Source organism: Psammomys obesus, unplaced genomic scaffold (genome assembly GCF_907164565.1).
Source record: "Psammomys obesus unplaced genomic scaffold, mPsaObe1.curated_primary_1811, whole genome shotgun sequence".
NCBI classification, from domain to species: Eukaryota; Metazoa; Chordata; class Mammalia; order Rodentia; family Muridae; genus Psammomys; species Psammomys obesus.
In genome coordinates, this window is record NW_026596051.1 from 26,601,746 (window position 1) to 26,621,336 (window position 19,591).

General features: G+C 42.4%; 1 protein-coding gene across 1 annotated transcript; it reads left to right on the forward strand.

The window, feature by feature from the left end:
• Positions 1 to 6,765: 6,765 nt before the first annotated feature.
• LOC129689162 (DNA-(apurinic or apyrimidinic site) endonuclease 2-like) lies at positions 6,766 to 8,313 on the forward strand. Its single transcript, XM_055624341.1, has one exon. It carries the CDS (start codon positions 6,766 to 6,768, stop codon positions 8,311 to 8,313), a length of 1,548 nt encoding a protein of 515 aa, XP_055480316.1.
• Positions 8,314 to 19,591: the final 11,278 nt, after the last annotated feature.

The window sequence follows — 19,591 nt, forward strand, 5'->3', positions numbered from 1 at the left end:
GTTGATTTTCCTAACATCACAGTCTTAGGATTGTGGTTACAGCTGGAGTTAACTCATTTCTATCAAAGTCCACACATTTGATTTTTTTTTCTTTTCTAGGCCTTTACTGCCAGATTGATAGTAGCCTATGTTATTGTCCAGCAAATGCTATTGTATTAAATTGAATGCAATAGAATCTGAAATGGGATTTTTATGGATTGTTGCAAAGCTCCCTCTTTGTCTTTCTCCTCATTCTTGGTGCCTCTTATAGGTAGTTAAATGTTAAAATATATTTTTTTACTGACATTGGCAACTTATATTTTCTATCCTTTTTTTTTTTTCGTAGATCAGTCTTACTTGGAATTACCAATTTTGTTGTTTTGTTTTTCTTTTCAAAGCTCCAATCTTTAGCTTTTCTCATTTATTTTATTTAATTAAATTGTTGTCTTTATTTTCAGAAATATAGAAATTTCTTCTGACTTCCTTGAATAGCTTCCTTCAGCTTTTTGAGACAAATGTTTAGATCTTTGCTGTTTTAGCCTGTCTTCTTTTCTTACACGTGTATTTTGGTATTGTAAGTTTCCTCGGAACCCTGCTTTCACTGTAGCGCTGAATTTCTGAGTGTTTCCACTGGTTACCATTCACTTTAGTATAGTTCCCAATTTCATTGTTATTTAGAAATGTTTTTGTTGTTGTTGTTTTGTTTTTGTTTGTTTGTTTTTTTTTTTACTGTTCAACATCTGGAGAATTTTTTAGTTTATTTTAAAGTGTGCTTAATGGATACTAATAAAGTAAATCGATATGACTTCAAAGAATTTGCTTGATTTATTGAAAATAGCATAGATATTGGAGCAGTTAATTCTGTGTTTATATTTTGACACTATTCTGTGCCTTTGAACAATATATCTGTTTTCTAAACTTTTTAAAAGCCACTGAAAGATATTAGCTTGCTCCCTTCCATGATGATGTTGGGAACCAGGAGATGGCTCAGCCCATTAAATGCTACTTTGTAAGAATGAGGCCTTGGGGCTGAAGAGATGGCTCAGTGTTTAAGAGCACTGTCTACTCATCCAATGGACCCAGGTTTAATTCCCAGCACCCACACAGCAGCTCACAACTGTCAGGAATGCCAATTCTAAAGGATCTGACACCTTCACACTAATTCACATAAAATAAAATTAAATGACTAAGGAAAAAAAATGAGGTCTTGACTTCAATCCCCCAAAACAACATGTTAAAAAATTATCAGCACTGGGAATCAGAAGCAGGTGAATCTGTGAGTTCGAAGCCAGCCTGGTCTACTTTGCAAGTTCCAGGACAGACAGGGTCACATAAAAAGATGGCTGTCCTCAACACCCCACCACTCACCACCACCAATAAAACACTGAAAATGGAGGTGCACTGTTGGAATCTTGACAATGAAGAACAGGTTTCCAGCTCCCTTCTACACCCCCAGCCTGAATGATAAACCCAGGACCCAGGGATGCTCTCTCGAAAGTCAAGGTGGAAGGCAACTAAGGAATGACAGCTGAGTTTGTTCTGCAGCCTTCTCATGCATATGCACACATTTGAACCTATGTGAGCACTGTGTGCACATGTAAACAACACTATATATAGTTTATAACAAAGTCTCAGTCGCTGAATTATACTAATAAAGATCAGGAACCAGATGCTAGAGTGAAAGCTTATTAGCTCAGAGAGGCAGAGGAAACACCCAGGTGACTTTCCTCCTCAACCAATGTCCCTGAAGCTATCTCTCCTTCTCCACACCATCTCAAAAACTCATGCTTCTCCATGCATGGTTCTTGGTTGGTGCACCAGATTTTGTAGGCCCCTTTGGGCCCAGATTTGTTGGCTCTGTTGGTCTTTTTGTGGAGTTCCTGTCCCCTCCCGGTCCTTCTGTCCCCCTACTCTTCTATTAGACTCTTTGTACTCTGCCCAAAGTTTGGCTGTGAGTCTCAATATCTGTTGCAATCCCCTGGTGGGTGGAGTCTTTCAGAGGACATCTATGGTAGGCTCCTGTCCTGTTCCTGCTCTTCAACTGCTTGCAGGGTCTTTTTTTTTTTTTTTTTTTTTGCCCTTCTGAATGAGAATTAAGCATCTTCCCTAGGGTGCTTCTTGTCACTTCATTTCTTATGTCTGTGCATTGTAGTATGGTTGTCCTGTATTATATGGCTAATATTCACATGTAAGTGAGTATATACTATGCTTGTCTTTCTGGGTCTGGATTGCCTCACTCAGGATGATTTTTTTTCCAGATCCATCCATTTGCCTGCAAATTACATGATATCCTTGTTTTTAATAGCTGAATAGTATTCCATTGTGTAGATGTACCACAGTTTCTTTATACATTCTTCAGCTGAGGGACATCTGGGTTGTTTCAGATTCTGGTTATTATGAATAAAGCTGCTATAAACATAGTTGAGCAAGTGTCCTTGTTGTATGGTGGAACATATTTTGGGTATATGGCCAGGAGTGGTATAGTTGGGTCTTGGAGAGGACCTAGGCTTCCTGCTCAGATGAAGCAGATAGGCAGCTCAGTCTCCATGTGGGTTCCCTAGTAAGGGGAGCAGGGGATGTCTCTGGACAAGGACTCTGTTGCCTGCTCCTCTATCACTTCTATCACCTCTATCACTTGCCAGGCCACAGAGGAAGAGAATGAAGCCAGTCCTGATGAAACTTGATAGGCAGGGGTCAGTTGGTAAGGGAGGAGGTCTCCCCTTTCTGAAGACTAAGGGAGAGAAATAGGGGGAAGAGACAAGGAGGGTGGGATCAAAATAAGACAATGGATGTAGAGTGAATAAATGAAAAATAAATAAATATTTAAAAACCTTCCTTCAAATTGAATGTCCCTGTCTTCTACTTCCGGTGTGTCTATCTATCCTCCTGTCATTCTATTCCTCTCTGTTTTTTTTTCCTTAATATGCCTATGTTCACATCCTATTAATTGGCTGCTTGCTCTTTTTCTTGACTTATGGCTGACTTTATTTGATCCTGTTTACACTATTCAAGCAGAAAGCTCTTGGATTAAAGGTGTGTGTTAAGTATGAGCCACACCACAACTAGAAACAGGTTTTTCCAGTAAATAACACATCTCAGGTTTCACAGTGTGATCAAATGTCCTGCAAAAATACACACACACACACACACACACACACACACACACACACACACTTTCAAGCATTCACCTACCATTTCAGAACTCTCTTTGAAACTGCATCAAACATTATAAAGTCAAATGTCATTACAACAGGAAAAGGGTAAGCCTAAAAAAGTTAGAAGAGGGATGTAAGGGTCAGGCTGTTTCTACACCCTTAGAGTATCTATAATGGAAGACACAGTAGGGGTGGTGAGAGTAGTTTATAAAGGAAAAAGGAAGTGTGTAGAGAGGGAATAGACAGTCTATGAGCAAACAGTAATCTAGCAGTCACATAAGAAAAAGAATGTGGACTATGTATTGTGCATATAGGCCATCAAGTCCTTAGGGCTTCAGACAGCTTGTAGGGCTAATCATATAGACTCTCAAAGTCAGGACTATAGAGAGAATGGGTTTAGGGTAGTATATTATGGTGATAAAGCAGCATTTCTCAGCCCGTGGGTCAGCCCATAGTCAAATATCAGATATTTACAAAATGATTTATAACAATAGCAAAATTACAGTTATGAAGTAAGAACAAAATAATTTTATGTTTGTGGGCTCACCACAACATGAGGAACGATATTAAAGGGTTACAGGATTAGGAAGGTTGAGAACCACTATAAGGAAATGGGGAGACAACAGAACATCTTAGCTGTCAGGACACCTCTGTGGCTTTTGAGGCCACACGATCATGTGAAAACCCTGTGATTTGCCTCCTCTGAGATCTCCACTGGCTCAATACTTGCCCTCAGAGGAGTCTTCTTGGGTGTGTCTTCCAAGTTGTGTACTTCATCTTGGAAGGGGATCTGGGTCTGAAGACATTCTGTAGGGGGAGATGCTTGAAACCTGGAGCAAACCTGAATCCCTGTCAGAACTGGTCTGTCAAACCAAGACTTAAATTCCCAAGTGGTCCAGATGCCAGTGAGAAATATCTGGGTTATCCACTGTGTGTCCATTATGGCTATAGCCATGAGGACTCTTAAAAGAACTGGATCTTTGATCAAAGGAAGACAGAGAAGAACAGGTATGGTGGAGAAGTCTTGGTTTCAACTTGACTGCATCTGGAATTAACTAAGACCTAAAGGGCTAGGTACACTGTGGGGGATTTTCTTCTTGATTAAATCATCTGAAGTTAGAAAACACACTTATAATCTGGATCTTTGAGGTGGGAAGATGTTGTTTTTAAACAAAATTCCAAATAGTTGATTTTACCAATAAAATCTCAGGAGCCACATGCTGGCATGAAAACCTACTAGCTCAGAGAGTCAGAGAAAGCATCCAGCTGACCTTCCTACTCAACCAAGGTCCCAAAAGGAAAAAAAAAAGCCCCTTTTGCTTCTCCGTGCTTCTTTAAATACCCTTCATCTCAATATTTCTCCCTGTATTTTTATATGTTCACTTTCTGTCAGCTGTTGCTTGTTCTGCCTCTTGACCTATGGTTGACTTTATTTAGCTCTTCTTTACAGGAAGCTCTTGGGTTAAAGGTCTGTGCTCAGGCTGAGCCACACCACAGTTACAATATACAGTAATCAGTATATTAACATCAATATACAATATTAACATCAATAAACATCAATCGGTGTTCTTAGCTAACAAACAAAACTACTGAGTATTTGGAAAAAATACATATTTTTCCTTTGGCTTTGTCTCAGGTTACTCTCTGTGTTGTTCTTCCATTGCCCGAAAACAGCCCAACTCAAGTCTGCATGCTCTGAGATACAAAAGACAGCATCAGCCAGCCACAATGACTTCCTCTTCAGTGGCCTGTTTCTTCCGAGACCATGTTTAAAGTTATAAACATGGGAAGACTCTGCTTGGTTAACTGTTAAATGATAGGACGACCACCGTTTTGCTTTTTTTGTAATTTTTATTAATTACACTTTATTCACTTTGTATCCCCCCATAAACCCCTCCCTTCTCCCCTCCCAATCCCTCCTTCCCTTACCTTTCTCCACACACTCCCCTCCCCAAGTCCACTAATAGGGGAGGTCTTCCTCTCCTTCCTTCTGATCCTAGTCTATTAGATCTCATCAGGAGTGGCTGCATTGTCTTCCTCTGTGGCCTGGTAAGGCTGCTCCCTCCTCAGGGGGAGGTGATCAAAGAGCAGGCCAATCAGTTCATGTCAGAGGCAGTCCCTGTTCCCATTACTATGGAACCCACTTGGACACTGAACTGCCTTGGGCTACATCTGTGCAGGGGTTCTAGGTTATCTCCATGCATAGTACTTGGTTGAAGTATGAGTCTCAGGAAAGACCCCTGTGCTCAGGTTTTTTGGTTCTGTTCCTCTCCTTGTGGAGCTCTTGTCCTCTCCAAATCTTACTATTTCCACTTCTTTCATAGGATTCCATGCACTCTGCCCAACAGTTGGCCATAAGTCTCAGCATCTGCTCTGATAGTCTGCAGGGCAGAGCCTTTCAGAGGCCCTCTGTGGCAGCCTCCTAACTTGTTTCCTGTTTTCTTCTTCCTCTGATGTCCATCCTCTTTGCCTTTCAGGATGGGGATTGAGCATTTTAGCCAGAGTCCTACCTCTTGATTGATTTCTTTAGGTGTACAGATTTTAGTAGGTTTATCCTATATTATATGTCTATATGAGTGAGTATATACCATGTGTGTCTTCCTGCTTCTGGGATAGCTCACTCAGGGTGATCTTTTCTAGTTCCCACCATTTACTTGCAAATTTCAAAATTTCCTTGCTCAACTCATTAGCCATCAAGGAAATGAAAATCAAAATGACCCTGAGATTTCACCTTACACCCATCAGAATGACCAAGATCAAAAACTCAGGTGACAACACATGCTGGAGAGGTTGTGGAGAAAGGGGAACCCTCCTCCACTGCTGGTGGGAATGTAAACTTATACAACCTCTGTAGAAATCAATCTGGTACTTTCTCAGACAACTAGGAATAGCGCTTCCTCAAGATCCAGCCATACCACTCCTAGGCATATATCCAAGAGGCTCAAGTACACAATAAGGACGTTTACTCAACCATGTTTGTAGCAGCTTTATTTGTAATAGTCAGAAGCTGGAAACAACCCAGAAGTCCCTCAACTGAAGAATGGATACAGAAATTGTGGTACATTTACACAATGGAATATAACTCAGCAATAAAAAATAAATCATGAAATTTGCAGGTAAATGGTGGGAATTAGAAAAGATCATCCGTTTTGCTTTTTAGTAACAGCCTTTGGAAATCCAGTTGCAACTAGCCTAATGCATCATGGGAACTTATGAATGGAGGAGAGAGGTAATCAGGAGTTCAAGAGTCCAGGCCTGTGTGTGGCCAGAAGAAAAGGACATAGATGCATCTCTCAGCACTCACTCTTCCCAAGCTTTTGGACAGGGTCTTGCTCTGTAGCCCAGGTACTTCTTGAACTCATCACAGCCCCCTGCCTCAGACTCCTGAGTTCTGGGGTTACAAGCATGTGCAAATCAGCTTTTCTTCCTTTTTGAGATCTGCACCACCCTTCTGGGGTTTCTATCATAGTTCAACTCCCATTAAAGAGAACTAGAAGGGCCTGTGAGCTCTGGTGGCTTGGGAGTTGAGAACGCCTGCGCAAACGCACTAGGACGATGGGAGCTAGTCAACTTCCGGGTAAGAATTTGCCAGTACCTATACATTCTTTAAGAAACTGCACCGTTTACCAAAATGTTGCGTGTGGTAAGCTGGAACATCAATGGCATCCGGAGGCCCCTGAAAAGTCTCGAATACCAGGTACCCGGCAACTGTGCCACGGCCTTGCAACACATTTTGAAAGAGCTGGATGCTGATATTGTCTGTCTCCAGGAGACCAAAGTGACCAGAGATGTGCTGACAGAGCCCCTGGCTATTGTTGAGGGCTATAACTCCTATTTCAGCTTCAGCCGCAGCCGGAGCGGCTATTCTGGTGTAGCCACTTTCTGTAGGGACAGTGCCACCCCAGTGGCTGCTGAAGAAGGCTTGACGGGTCAGTTTGCCACCCTGAACAGGGATGTCGGTTGCTATGGAAACATGACCGAGTTCACCCAAGAGCAGCTCCGGGCTCTGGATAGTGAGGGTCGGGCTCTCCTTACACAGCACAAGATCTGCACGTGGGAAGGGAAAGAGACGCCTTTGACCCTCATCAATGTGTACTGCCCGCATGCGGATCCTGGGAAGCCTGAGCGGCTGGCCTTTAAGATGCATTTCTATCGCCTGCTGCAGATCCGGGCAGAAGCACTCCTGGCAGCAGGCAGTCATGTGATAATCCTGGGGGACCTGAATACAGCCCACCGTCCCATTGACCACTGTGATGCTGGTAGTCTGGAGTGCTTTGAAGAAGACCTGGGACGCAAGTGGATGGATGGACTGCTCAGTAACCTGGAGTACCAGGCTGGATCCCGTGTTGGGCCTTTCATGGATAGCTATCGCTATTTCTATCCAAAACAGGAGAAGGCCTTCACCTGCTGGTCAGTGATCAGTGGTGCCCGCAGCCTCAACTATGGTGCCCGAATTGACTACATACTAGGAGATAGGGCTCTCATTATAGACAGTCTCCAAGCTGCCTATCTGCTCCCTGAGGTGATGGGCTCTGACCACTGCCCTGTGGGAGCTGCCTTGAATGTGTCCTGTATGCCAGCCAAACAATGCCCTGCTCTGTGTACTCGTTTTCTCCCTGAATTTTCAGGGACCCAGCTCAAGATTCTTGGCTTCCTAGCCCATCGTGAACAAGAACCCATGAGGGAGCAGTTACTCCTGCAGCTCAGCAGTCCAGTCCAGGCACAGAAACAACGAAAAGCCCAAGCCTACGGGCAAGCATCCAGGCCTCGAAAGAGTGGATCCAGAAGACACCAGAGAAACCTGATGAGTTACTTTCAGCCTTCTGCTGGCCTTCCTCAAACCTCTCCTGAGAAACTACCCAGACTGCCTCTGGTGGACACTCCTGTAACCCCAAAGACTCTGAAAGAGGGTGTGATAGCCACAACATTGGATGAGAAGGCCAAGGCTTCTGAAGTCAAAGATGAGAAGGAGATACGGACCTTGTTCTGGAAGTCTGTGCTGACGGGGCCCTCACCCATGCCCCTCTGCAGAGCCCACAAGGAGCCATGTGTGATGCGTACTGTGAAAAAACAAGGTCCCAACCAGGGCCGCCATTTCTACATGTGTTCCAGGCCACAAGGTCCTCCTGATGACCCCTCGTCAAGATGCAACTTCTTCCTTTGGAGCAGGCCCAGCTGATCCAACTGAGACAGAGGGATGTGGCCTGGTCACTCCTGTACAGGATCTCATGCCAGCTCTCTACCTCTTTAGTTGCCTTCTCCCCTTAGGCTTTCTTCCTTCTGCTGTTTTCTCTGCTCCTTTCCCTGCCACAGCTTCCCTTAAGGCGTTCCTCTTCTCATATATCCCTTGCTCCCTCTTCCTCCATAAGAACCAGCTGCCCAGGAATCAGCTCCTGATTCCCTTAATGGGCAATGTATTTGCTCATAAGCAAAGTTTGTTTCTTTGTTTCAGAGTTAAACAAAAAATCTTTAGTTTGAAAACTGTGCAATAACACATCTGTTCTCTATGGAGAAAATTCACCTCCTCCAAAGATATGCTGCAGTGACATAACAAAACACATAGTTCTTGCGAGGTGACACAATGTGAGGTAGCACTTAAAAACATGCAAAGAGCAGACCTACAGAGAGAGAAAACTACCAATCATTGCACATGGCACTCCACACCGTGCAGCCGTCAGTTGCTCCCACTGCAACAACAGAATACAGCTTTGACTAAATCTTATAAACGCTATTTAGACTTTATGGGTTCCCCAGAAGGGCATGAAACAGAGTTCAGAGGCATTCAGGCAAAAATGTCATCTCCAGTCGCTCCACTGAAAAGGGAAAAGAATCTTTGCTTGCCTTCTAGACACTGATCTATCCTTCAGTGCCACAACAGTCATGGCTATTTCTGGGAATAGAATTTACAGAAGTGGATGGAAGGTATGGATGGGTCCTGATGGTTGCTTTCTATATCAGGCTCAAATTCATTCCATAAATCTGTCTGTTGTGAGGACCTCATATAAATAACTGTTTAGCGTAGGCTCTGATTCCCTCTTTCAAATGAGAGTCACAGTAATACCGTTTGTCAAGGTCAGCTTTAACTGTCAACTTGACACAACCTGTGGTCATATGAGAGACAGGAGAGCCTTAGCTGAGCTCCCTATACTAGATTGGCCTGTGGGTATATCTGCGGGGATTGTTTTGATCAATGATTGATGTGGGAGGGCCTACCCCACTATGGGTGGCACCATTCCCTAGGCTGCATAAAAAGCTAACAGCACGAGCTAGCAAGCAGTGTCCTCTGTGGCTCACACCACACTTCTTTGCCCAGGAAGTGAGTTCCTTGGTTGAAGGAATGCTGTATGGAATAATAGCAAGCAGGCCTTCCTTCCAGTTCCTGCCTTGAGGCTTGACTTCCCTCAGCGATGGACTGTAACCTGGAGTTGCAAGATTAAACAAACTTTTCTTCCCCCTACTTTTTTTTTTATTTTATCACAGAAATGGAACTAAAACCAGAACACCTACCTGTTGCATCATTTTGAGTGTCCTGTAGAAAGAAAGAAAAAAAATTCTTATAAAACTGCTCAGTGCCTGTGAAGCTATTAGTGCCAGTTTTTAGAAGGGTGTTGGTGTTGTATTTGTTCTGGAGAAAATCCCTTGACAAGCAAGCTTGGATTAGAAGCTGAGACCTTGACACCCTGGGACCTTGAGGTCTGGGGCGGCAGTTGAAAGAGTGACCGGCTCTCTTGCCTATCAGAAGGATTGACCACAATGTTTCACTAGCTTTGAATCACCCTAAGAGCTTCATACCTTCCCACCCAAGGCAGAAATAGCTAGCGATCATCTGCGGGCATTCTTTTCACAGCTGGCTCCATCTCAAGTGAGATCACTTCCAAATCCCTTGACAGAGACAAAGATGGAACCCTCGGGCCCCATGTCTAAGAATTTAAGATCTGTTATTTTCTTTCCTTAAGACAAGAGTTCCACAGCGTGCCTTGATGTTACCAACTTAGTCCCCACTCTCCTGACCACAGCTGACTACTCTGACATCAATGGTAGCTCACCTTGGTAAAATGAGAAATCTTCCTACCCTTTTCTTTCACATCAAGAAGAATGACTAAAACCAGTGATGACAACAAGCCTGTGGCCCTCCCTGTCTTTGCAGTAAACCCTCATGCCAAATTGAATGCTTCCTTGACTATCATCTCATTTCCTCAATGCTTACTCCAGCTATCATTCCTCCACACACAGTGCTCTCTGCCTGGTTTGGATTCCATTCCACCTATATCATGTGACCTTGGCCAATGAACTTAGCTTCCCTGGTCTTTGGCTTCGTTAAGCAGAACGTGACACACATTTCGGGCCATAAGAATTGGAAAACGGCTGCTTTTAAATTTATTTTAAATTTATTTAATCACTTTACAGCCTGACCCCAGCCCTCTTCCTCCTCTCCTCCCAATTCCACTCTCTACTCAATTCTACTCCCCCCTCTCCTCCTCAGAGAGGGGGAAGCCTCCAAAGGGTACCAAAGTTGCAGCAGGACTAAGCACATCCTCTCCCACTGAGGCCAGGCAAGGGAGCCCAGCTAGGGGAAAGGGATCCAAAAAATCAAAAATTGGCTGCTTTGATGTCATTTTCAAAAGCTTGTTCTTTTCTTGTGGAAAGTAAGAGTGAGAGTGAGAAGCGAGGCACTAGGGGGCAGCAGAGAACCATGTGAAGAGTTGCATCGGTTTTGAGTTTGAGGATTCCAGTGCTCCTACTCCACAGCAGAAAGCTTTTTCCATTCACTATAGAATTATACAATGTCTACCTTGAAGGGTTTCTGAATAAGAGATAATGAAGACAGAGTAATAAATACAAAATTCATAATCACTGGCTAATACTGAAAACCATGGATACATCTCTCAGTGATTTGGGATCCTCAGAAGCCCAGCTGCCTATTGCACCGCTTCAGGGCTGTCCTCAGCTTTCATGGTCCAGAATGGCTTTCCGAGAATCACATCTGTGATCCATGTAGCAGGAAGGATGGAAAAAGAGGACAGAGAACAAAGAATGCCTTGTCTCTTAAGGAAGCTTCTAGAAAGTTTCATAGAACACTTCTACTGACAGCCTTCACTAAAACTCATGTGGCTTCACCCAGCCATAGAAGAGGCTAAAGAATGTCTTTGTGCTGAACTAGATAAACATGCCATTATTTTAGACAGACATGAGCATGGCTGTTGCAAAACAGCTAAGTTGACAGACTCAGACTACCATTGAATCTGACTACTCAGTAAATACACACAAATGCATCATTGTTATTCCTATGCACTTGCCTCATATAGGGACTAATAGAGGGAACAGAGTCAAGACACCATTAAATACATGATTACTAATTCAAGATACTAATTCAAGACCAGCCTAGATAACATAGAAGAAGGGGTCTCAAAACAAACCAAAAACAAAACCCCAAATAACAATAAAAGCCCCAGAAGAATTAATAAATGTTTCCCGAGCATATTCAAGGCCTCGGTTTTATCCTTAGCTCAGAGATAGATAGATAGATAGATAGATAGATAGATAGATAGATAGATAGATAGATAGATAGACGGATGGATGATAAAACAGAGCTATCACCATGAATGACTTCCCCAAAAGGACTCTGACCTCAGTACTCTTGCTCTCAATCCTTTGCTTATGAGATATTTCTCACAAAGGAGTCACCCAGGTATTTTTAAATTATTTGAAGGATCAACACAATTGTGTTGTTGTAAAACATGGGATATAGGCTCGTTGGAATGACATTTTGGTAGAGTAGGAACACCTGTGATCTTTATGGCTTAAAATAGGCTATCTTTTTAATGGAATATAATTTTTAAAAATACCCAATTTAGAAATACATTCTCAGAATAAATTATGTGGAAGAAAAATGGTGGGAGGACTAGCTAGAAAGCTGCACACACGAGAAAGTATTTGTAGATGCAGATATTAATATGGGGGCTGCTCCTTGAGATCACTACACAAGAAAGACATTAAATGCACCAATTTGTCACCCAGGTGAGAATCTATACATTCTAAATCACACACTTTAGTGCTAGGCAAAGCCCGTTTCCCAAGTCCATTGCAGTTAGCGGAGCCATCAGGACAGTTGTAAGTGTGAGAGGTACCAGGGAGCAAAATTTAAGGGGACATCTCTCTGGGAGCTGATCAAATGTTCTAAGAAACTCTCACTGTCCTTACCCTGGCAGCCAACATGTAGATTGTGAAGGCGGGGGGTGGGGTGGGGTGGCGGCATTCAAAAAACACAGTTATTATCTTGCTTATTATTTTAATGTCATCTTTAAGGCTCTTGCATTGAATGATGAGATGTGTGTAGAGGTTTTTAGAAGATAACTATTTATATAGATAAAGGAACTGTAAAGGATTCTCAGAAGAAGCCTCAGTATCTATAGAAAACAACACACACACACACACACACACACACACATATACACAAACAATTACTTCTGTTGGAGAAATACTAGTACAGTGATGCCAGAAAGTAGTTTACAGGATGTGGTAAAGACCCTCAGATGCTGTCATAGGGACGCTGACTACTTCTTGTGCAATAACAATATTTAATGACTTCTACCCAGCATTTGTTATTATATAGAAACTGATACACCAATTAATGAGCTATCCTATCTTCTCCCTTAGCATTTCTTAAGAGAGTCTTACTGCTTTGGGTTTTTGCTTTTTTTTTCCTAAGAAAGTTTTTGCTCACAAGTAAATAGCAATCCTCTCAAAAGAAAGAAAGAAAAACAAAAGAAAGTCAAACTCATGACATGGCGGCAGGAGTTCTCGATCATCCTTGTCCAGTCAGAGCCTATTTATCATCACCTCCCCCTCCCCCAAAACATGAAAGTTAGGTTGTCATTTTGCCACTGTAGCAGTATCATGTGAGATATTATTTCCTATCCAAATCACAAATTCAAATCCATAAGGTCCATGGTTGGCCTCGGTTGAGCGATCATTATGTATTTCTTTAGTCTTATATAAATTCCATCATGAAAAGGTAAGGCCAGTACTTAACTATAATCCAGCCAATCAGCAAAGAAGCCATGTGTCCTGGGATATGAAGGGGACTAATATGAATGTTTACACCCATTCACAGACTCTCAATGACAATCCATTTGTCCTCCTCCATGGTCCATGAGAAACACCCTTCCTGAGTCTTCAGGGCCGTGACTAGAAATGCAGAATAAGTGCAGGTCCTTAACCTGTCGGCTACATTGTGAGATGGAGCTTCAGGCTGTTGTGGAGGAAGAGGTTGAGAAGGGAAAGACAAAGGCCATTTTTAACTATGTTGAAATTCTCATGTTTCAAACAGTGGGGGTAGCGGGATAAGGGAATGACCAGGCTATCTTACAGCAGCAGCTCATATAAGCCACAACTTGAGCCAACTGATAGAAAGCACTGTGCTAAACACAGGGTCACCAACTTGTCCCAATTTTCTTATGATAGTTGTATTTTGACCCCGACAGTCCCATATTTAGGGAGCACATTCGGCCAAGTGGAGCAGTTGGTTATCTAATTTGAAGGCAGAGGTTGCTATAAATTTCCCAATAGCTAGCGGGAATTTGAGCATGTCACCTGGTTTCTCAGAGAGAAAGCACGGCCTCTCTCCCAGGGCTGTTGTGAGGATTACGTGTGCAAACTGTGCCTGGGGTGGAAGAAGAGCTTGTGCTGAAATTCACATCTACTCTTGACCTTCTGGTATCAAGAAAGGGCATACTTCCAGGAAGTGTGCTGATCCACCACTCAGTGAGATAGGAGTCCCCGCCCCTCAGATGTGTGTGATCCCAGTCCCCTTTTTCTTATTTAACCAGAGAAAATCCAGAGCCTTGTTAGTTTAAGGTGTTGCCCAATCTGAAGCCTGGCACCTGGCTCTGCATGTGAATGAACCTAGCGCTTGGTTGTAGGGCTGTAGTATATGGGTGAATTTTTAATGTATGCAGTGTCCTATCATGAGACAGGCTGCCGAGGCCCGGTCATTTTTCAGAAAACCATGTGTTCACATTACAACACAGGTGTCACTTGATTTTCGAGAAAGTCAGGAGAAGCCAAGCCAAGTCCCAACCCAATGAAGGAAATCGAGACTTTCCATTTTCTGAGTCATTAAAGGCACTGTGGCCTGAGTCATGGAAGAGCCGTGGCCTGAGAGCCTTTTTCCTGGTCTGCTGAAAATATTCAGACCGACATGGAAGGGCAGTTGGCCTATTTTCCACCTTCTCCCTATTTCACTTCATTTCTTCCCTGAAAACTAACAATTAATTTTCAGCCAAAGCACCTAAGGTGAAACCTGGATGAGAAGAGGACAAGCGCTGCTGGGTAGTTGAGTTAAACAAGTGGGGATTTGGCATGAGAACACTGTGGAAAGGCAACCTCTTACCATCAATTGGGGATATCTCTGGATGATACTTTTCTTAATTCTCTTTTTGGGGGGAGCTGTTATTTACTGATCACACATCTAATAATGAATAGCTGGGCACCATCCTAGTCACCTCTCAAATACTTTTCTCAGTTCTATCAGAAGTTGCTGTGAGGCAGGCCATGTGCCTATCAGCATATTGCAGGGAAGACCACCGTGGTATACAAATAGTGTAGCTTGATGGGAATTTTAGAGCTAGCTGACTTCAAGCCCAGTGGGTTTGAAATCTAAGACTTCTTAATCTGCAAGATGCTTCCCACTGCACTTGGGACTGTGTGATGTATTATTTATGTAAGTACTTGGTTATTTTCTGTCTCCTCTAATCTGAGTGAAAGTTCTAAGAAAACAGAGGCTTCTGTTTGTTTTATTTGGTTCTATACTTGTAATATGCACAGAGCCCTAGCTTGTACTAAGTATTTAGTAAACTTTTATCACATGAATTAGTAAAGCAATTAAGTAAACTACACACTAAATAGCAGATAAGGCCCATGAAGGAGCCATTAAGTGTCAAACAGGGGCCAATTGGCTGAGGTGCCTATTTAACATATCAAAGCAGAACTGGTCTCCAGGTTCTCCCAGCATTCCTCAGTCCCTACCTGTTACAGGGCATGGCTGGCATGCCCTGCCCTCTACCCTGAACTTTCCAACCCAGAGGCTGGGCTGGCCTTCCCACAGAGGCGCTTCCCTATTTAATCCAGACATATTGGTCACCCACTCTCTTGTTCTTTTGCTTCTTTTGTACCTTTGACCTCTTGGCTGCTGTACTTAGTTACCCTCTCTCCCTTCCTCTCCCCTTCTCCCATGTGGTCCAGGGTCATGTGCACTGGATTCTCCCAGATGTGTCTGCCTGTGGCTATGCTCTCCAACCTATCTATAGTAAACTTTCTCCATCATACCTAGGAGTAGTCATGTCCTTCCTTTTTATTTCTTTTTTTTTCTTCCTTTTTTTTTTTTCATTCAGAAGGGACTTCCCATTTGTGGTTAAACCTGAATATCTAAACAAGTAGTCTCAATGAGGTTATCAACAAGTATTCTGAACTAGAGGATAAGTTATAATTAATTAATTAATTAATTTTAAATCACTGAATGAATCAGATGGCTTTTGAGATCCCTCTCCCTGGAAAGCTTGCAATGCCCTTCATTCATGCATTTTTTTTTTTCGCTTAGCCTTCATACAATCACAGACATATTGGAAAGGGTCATTGATGATATGCCTAACCCTAGCCTATTCTCTAGCACTTCTTCCATTAGAGAGTGAGAAAGAATTAACCCAGAGTCAGGGGAGTATGTCAGTGAGGATATTTGTTGGTTGTGTAGATTACATTGTGGGTTGAAAGGAGCAAAAGCCACAGGAGGATCCAAGTGAAAGGTAGAGGATGAGAGAGACATGGTAGGAATCTGGACAATCTCTTTACTCAGTGTACATCAATTTACATAGAAAATGTTAGCTACAGAAACACATTCTCAGATCATCCAAGATAATGTTTGACTACACATGTGGGCATTATGACCCAACCTAACAGACACAAAAACATAACCCACTACCAAACACCACTATCTCTTTTTTGCCAAGACCCAAGGATGAACATTACATCCTTGAGTGATTTATGCAAAGACCCAGTAAAGAACAGAGTTAGAATTTATCACGGTTCAAAACACAACACATCTTTATGCAGTTTTGATATTTTATCATTTTAGAAATCAATGTTGCTGTTAATGAGGTTCTGGGGAGATGAATCAGTCTATAAAGAGTTTGCTACCCAAACATGAAGACATGACGTTGGAATATATTGAATGTTTCATAATCCTTTCCTTGTTTGTTTTTAGCTAGTCACTAGGTTGTTTGTGTCTCCATATGAGTCTGGGAGATACAAGAAAACAGGGAATTCCTCTAAGCTTGAAGAGAAAGGGGGCAACCTCTCCATCTCCTATGCAGACCATCAATCTACATTCAACACCTACCCCAAAGACAACCATTAAGGGAAGTTCAGGCTGATTTAGCCCTATGTGGGACAGGTCAAATGCTCTATAGGTGGTCAGTCCAAGCTTAATATGGCTCAAATTATGGATCTCTTGGCTTCACAATAGTCTAAGAGTGATGTGAATTCAGGATTAATTGTGCTTGCACTTTGGAATTTTTATCTTTTCTTGAGCTATTGAGAAGAGCTATGGTGGTCTCTTGGGATGAAACAACAGTGAACACAGTTCCCAGTCAGCATACTGTCACAATGGGAAACAACCCATCTTCACAATATCACCACTGGCAACTCTGAGTGGAGCTGTCCTGGAAGATGGCAGGGAAGTCGGTTGGCTTTGAAGTTGATGGAAAGAACCTGAAGTGTGGCTCTGGGCAAATCATTTCATTTCTCTAGGGCTTAATCTATAATCTAATGAAGGAGACAGACAAAGATGATTTCTTAGATATTTCCTGTTTGAAGATTTTGGTAATTGTCCGTCTATGAGTTCTTCGGATTGTTGACTAGCCAATATGTAGTTTTGGGGAGTTGTTGTTGTTTTGTTTTTGCAGTGGCTTATAGGATAGAAGAGGAATCTATAGTTGCAAACTCTGTGAAAAAGAAAGCCCTGTAGGTAGCACACTAGACTCAATAAAGGGGCCCTCTCCTGTGCTCCATCAAGGGACCAAAGCAATTCTCCCCGACTCGTGCTCCCACCTGCTATCTACTGACGAAGCTCCAGGAAGTCCACAGCAGTAACAGCCACCCTCCCTCAGAGGACGGTCAGCTCATGCAGTTCCCTGTGGGAAACTGCAACAGCCTTGAACACAATGAGCACTGCTAATTTCCAGAACCCTTGCCAGGGTTTTTAGTCTCAAGGCTGTGCAAAGCGGAAAAAACTGTTTAACAGAGATTCAGCCAGCCTTCTGGACTTATCAATTCCCATTTTCCTCTCTAGTTATACCATGATCCATCACACAAGACATTGCCACCCAGGACATGGCATGGCATGGAATCAGCATATCCAGTCCTGTCTCATAATGTGGAAGGCATCCATATTATCTTGACTTTTTCTTGGCTGGACAGAAATTCATTATCAACTGAAGAGCTTCTAGAAAAGAGTCCACATGTTGCTGATGAATTTCTGTCAAGACTGGTCATTATGTTTGCAAAACAGATATAGTAAAAATCTGCTTACTTATGCCAACAACAACAACAAAAAAAGGCAAAACAAGTTATGTTTTGGAAAAGCAATAGCACCCTAAAATATTTTGTTCACAGTGTGTCTGTTTAGGTTGACAATATACATAATTTTTCCCTGTCTGAACCAAAGACCAGAGCATATATATTCAGTGAAGAATATATTAGAATGGACAGGTAGCAAAGGAGATTAGATGGCTATAATTTTTGCATGTCAGTTTTCAGATTGGTCCAATAAAGAATGTCAGAATATTTGAAAACTGGTCACAAGCTGTCAAGCCCAGGCTTTATCTTCTTGCTATCTACAGCATCCTTGTCAAAGACTTAGTGCTGGGCAAGGTTTGTTTCCCCTGTCACTAGCCTGAGGTTGATGGGAAGCAGCCACATCTGTTTTTCCCAGCATCTACATGCAAATGATTCATTACAAATAACAGGCTGTTTACCAGAGCGTTACTGACAAGCCTGTATATTCCAAATCCAGGAACACTCAAAGCTTGTTCTTTCTGCTGGAATGACGTCTTGTTTTTATGGTTCCTGAGCTTTTTGGAGCCTAGAGATAATTCAGGGCACATGTCATACAATAACAGTGAAACATGTCTAATGAAATGTTGTGAATAGATCTATTTATGTGAGATTGATCTTTAGAGCAATCCTCATAATCTTATTCTTAAGTACAAAATAAAATTTGGCATGGTTTCTAAAAAGACGGATAGGAAAGTGAAAAATATCTCCTCTCCCATGCAGAAATAATCACGATTTTGGGGGCTGGGGGGTAATGACTAACTCAGTCCCTGGAAAAACACAGGAACCCAAGAAAACAGTTTATTTATTTTGTTCTCAGGTAATTATGAGTACACATACATTTGTTTTTAATTTTGTGTAGGTGTGTGTGCCTATGTGTGACTATGCACATATGAGGCTTTGGACCCCCTGAAGCTGGAATTACAGGCAGTTGTGAGCACCCTGAGTTGGGAGAACAAACTCAGGTCCTTTGCAATAGCAGTATGTACTCTTAACTCCTGAGCCATCTCTCCAGGCTCCCAAGGTTCTATTTTTATAAATACCCATTTGGTTACAGTTCAGAGCATGTGAACTGTACTGTAGCCTGCTTTCTAACATGCGCCTCAAAATTGCAAGCCAAATTGGGATTCTTGTTTTAAAGCGGAACTCACACAAGTGTTTTCATGAAAAAGCATGGAGACCCGAGTTCACTTTCCATGATTCATTTGGTCTCAGTCAAAGAGAAGGATGAGGCATGATGCTCAAGTAAGAAGCATGCTGGCTTCAATGGCTAAAATTTCAAATTCTGTTAAAATCTTCAGAACTAAAACCCTTCCGAGGATCTCATTGCATATTTACACAAAGGGAGCATCACTTTCAGGGCCATGCAGTCACGCTGTAGTAAAACAGATAGTGTTTACATTTTAAACAGGTCAATGTGAGAACCTTCATTCATATTATCAGCCTTGGTTGTGAGTCCTACTGACCCAAGGCTCTTTGGTCCTAAGGGATACCGAGTGTTCATTTAACATTGTTGTCTTTATCCAGGAAGTGTTGGCACCTGCCTTTAATCCCAGTACCAGTCTGGTCTACGGAGTGAGATCCAGGACAGCCAAGGCTACACAGAGAAAATATTGTTTTCTGTCTCAAAAAACAAAAAACAAACTAACAAAAAAACCAAAAAACCAAAATTAAACAACAACAAAAAACTGTCTCAGAAAAGCATTGTTGTCTTTATAAATGGATTTTGCATGGTGTGTCCAATGACATCTATTAAGTTTAAAGGGCATTCAGCTGAGTGAGGAGATATAAGAACAGCCTCATGGTTTGCTAGCCCTGAGAGACATGATTGACTGGGTTTGTGTTGAGGA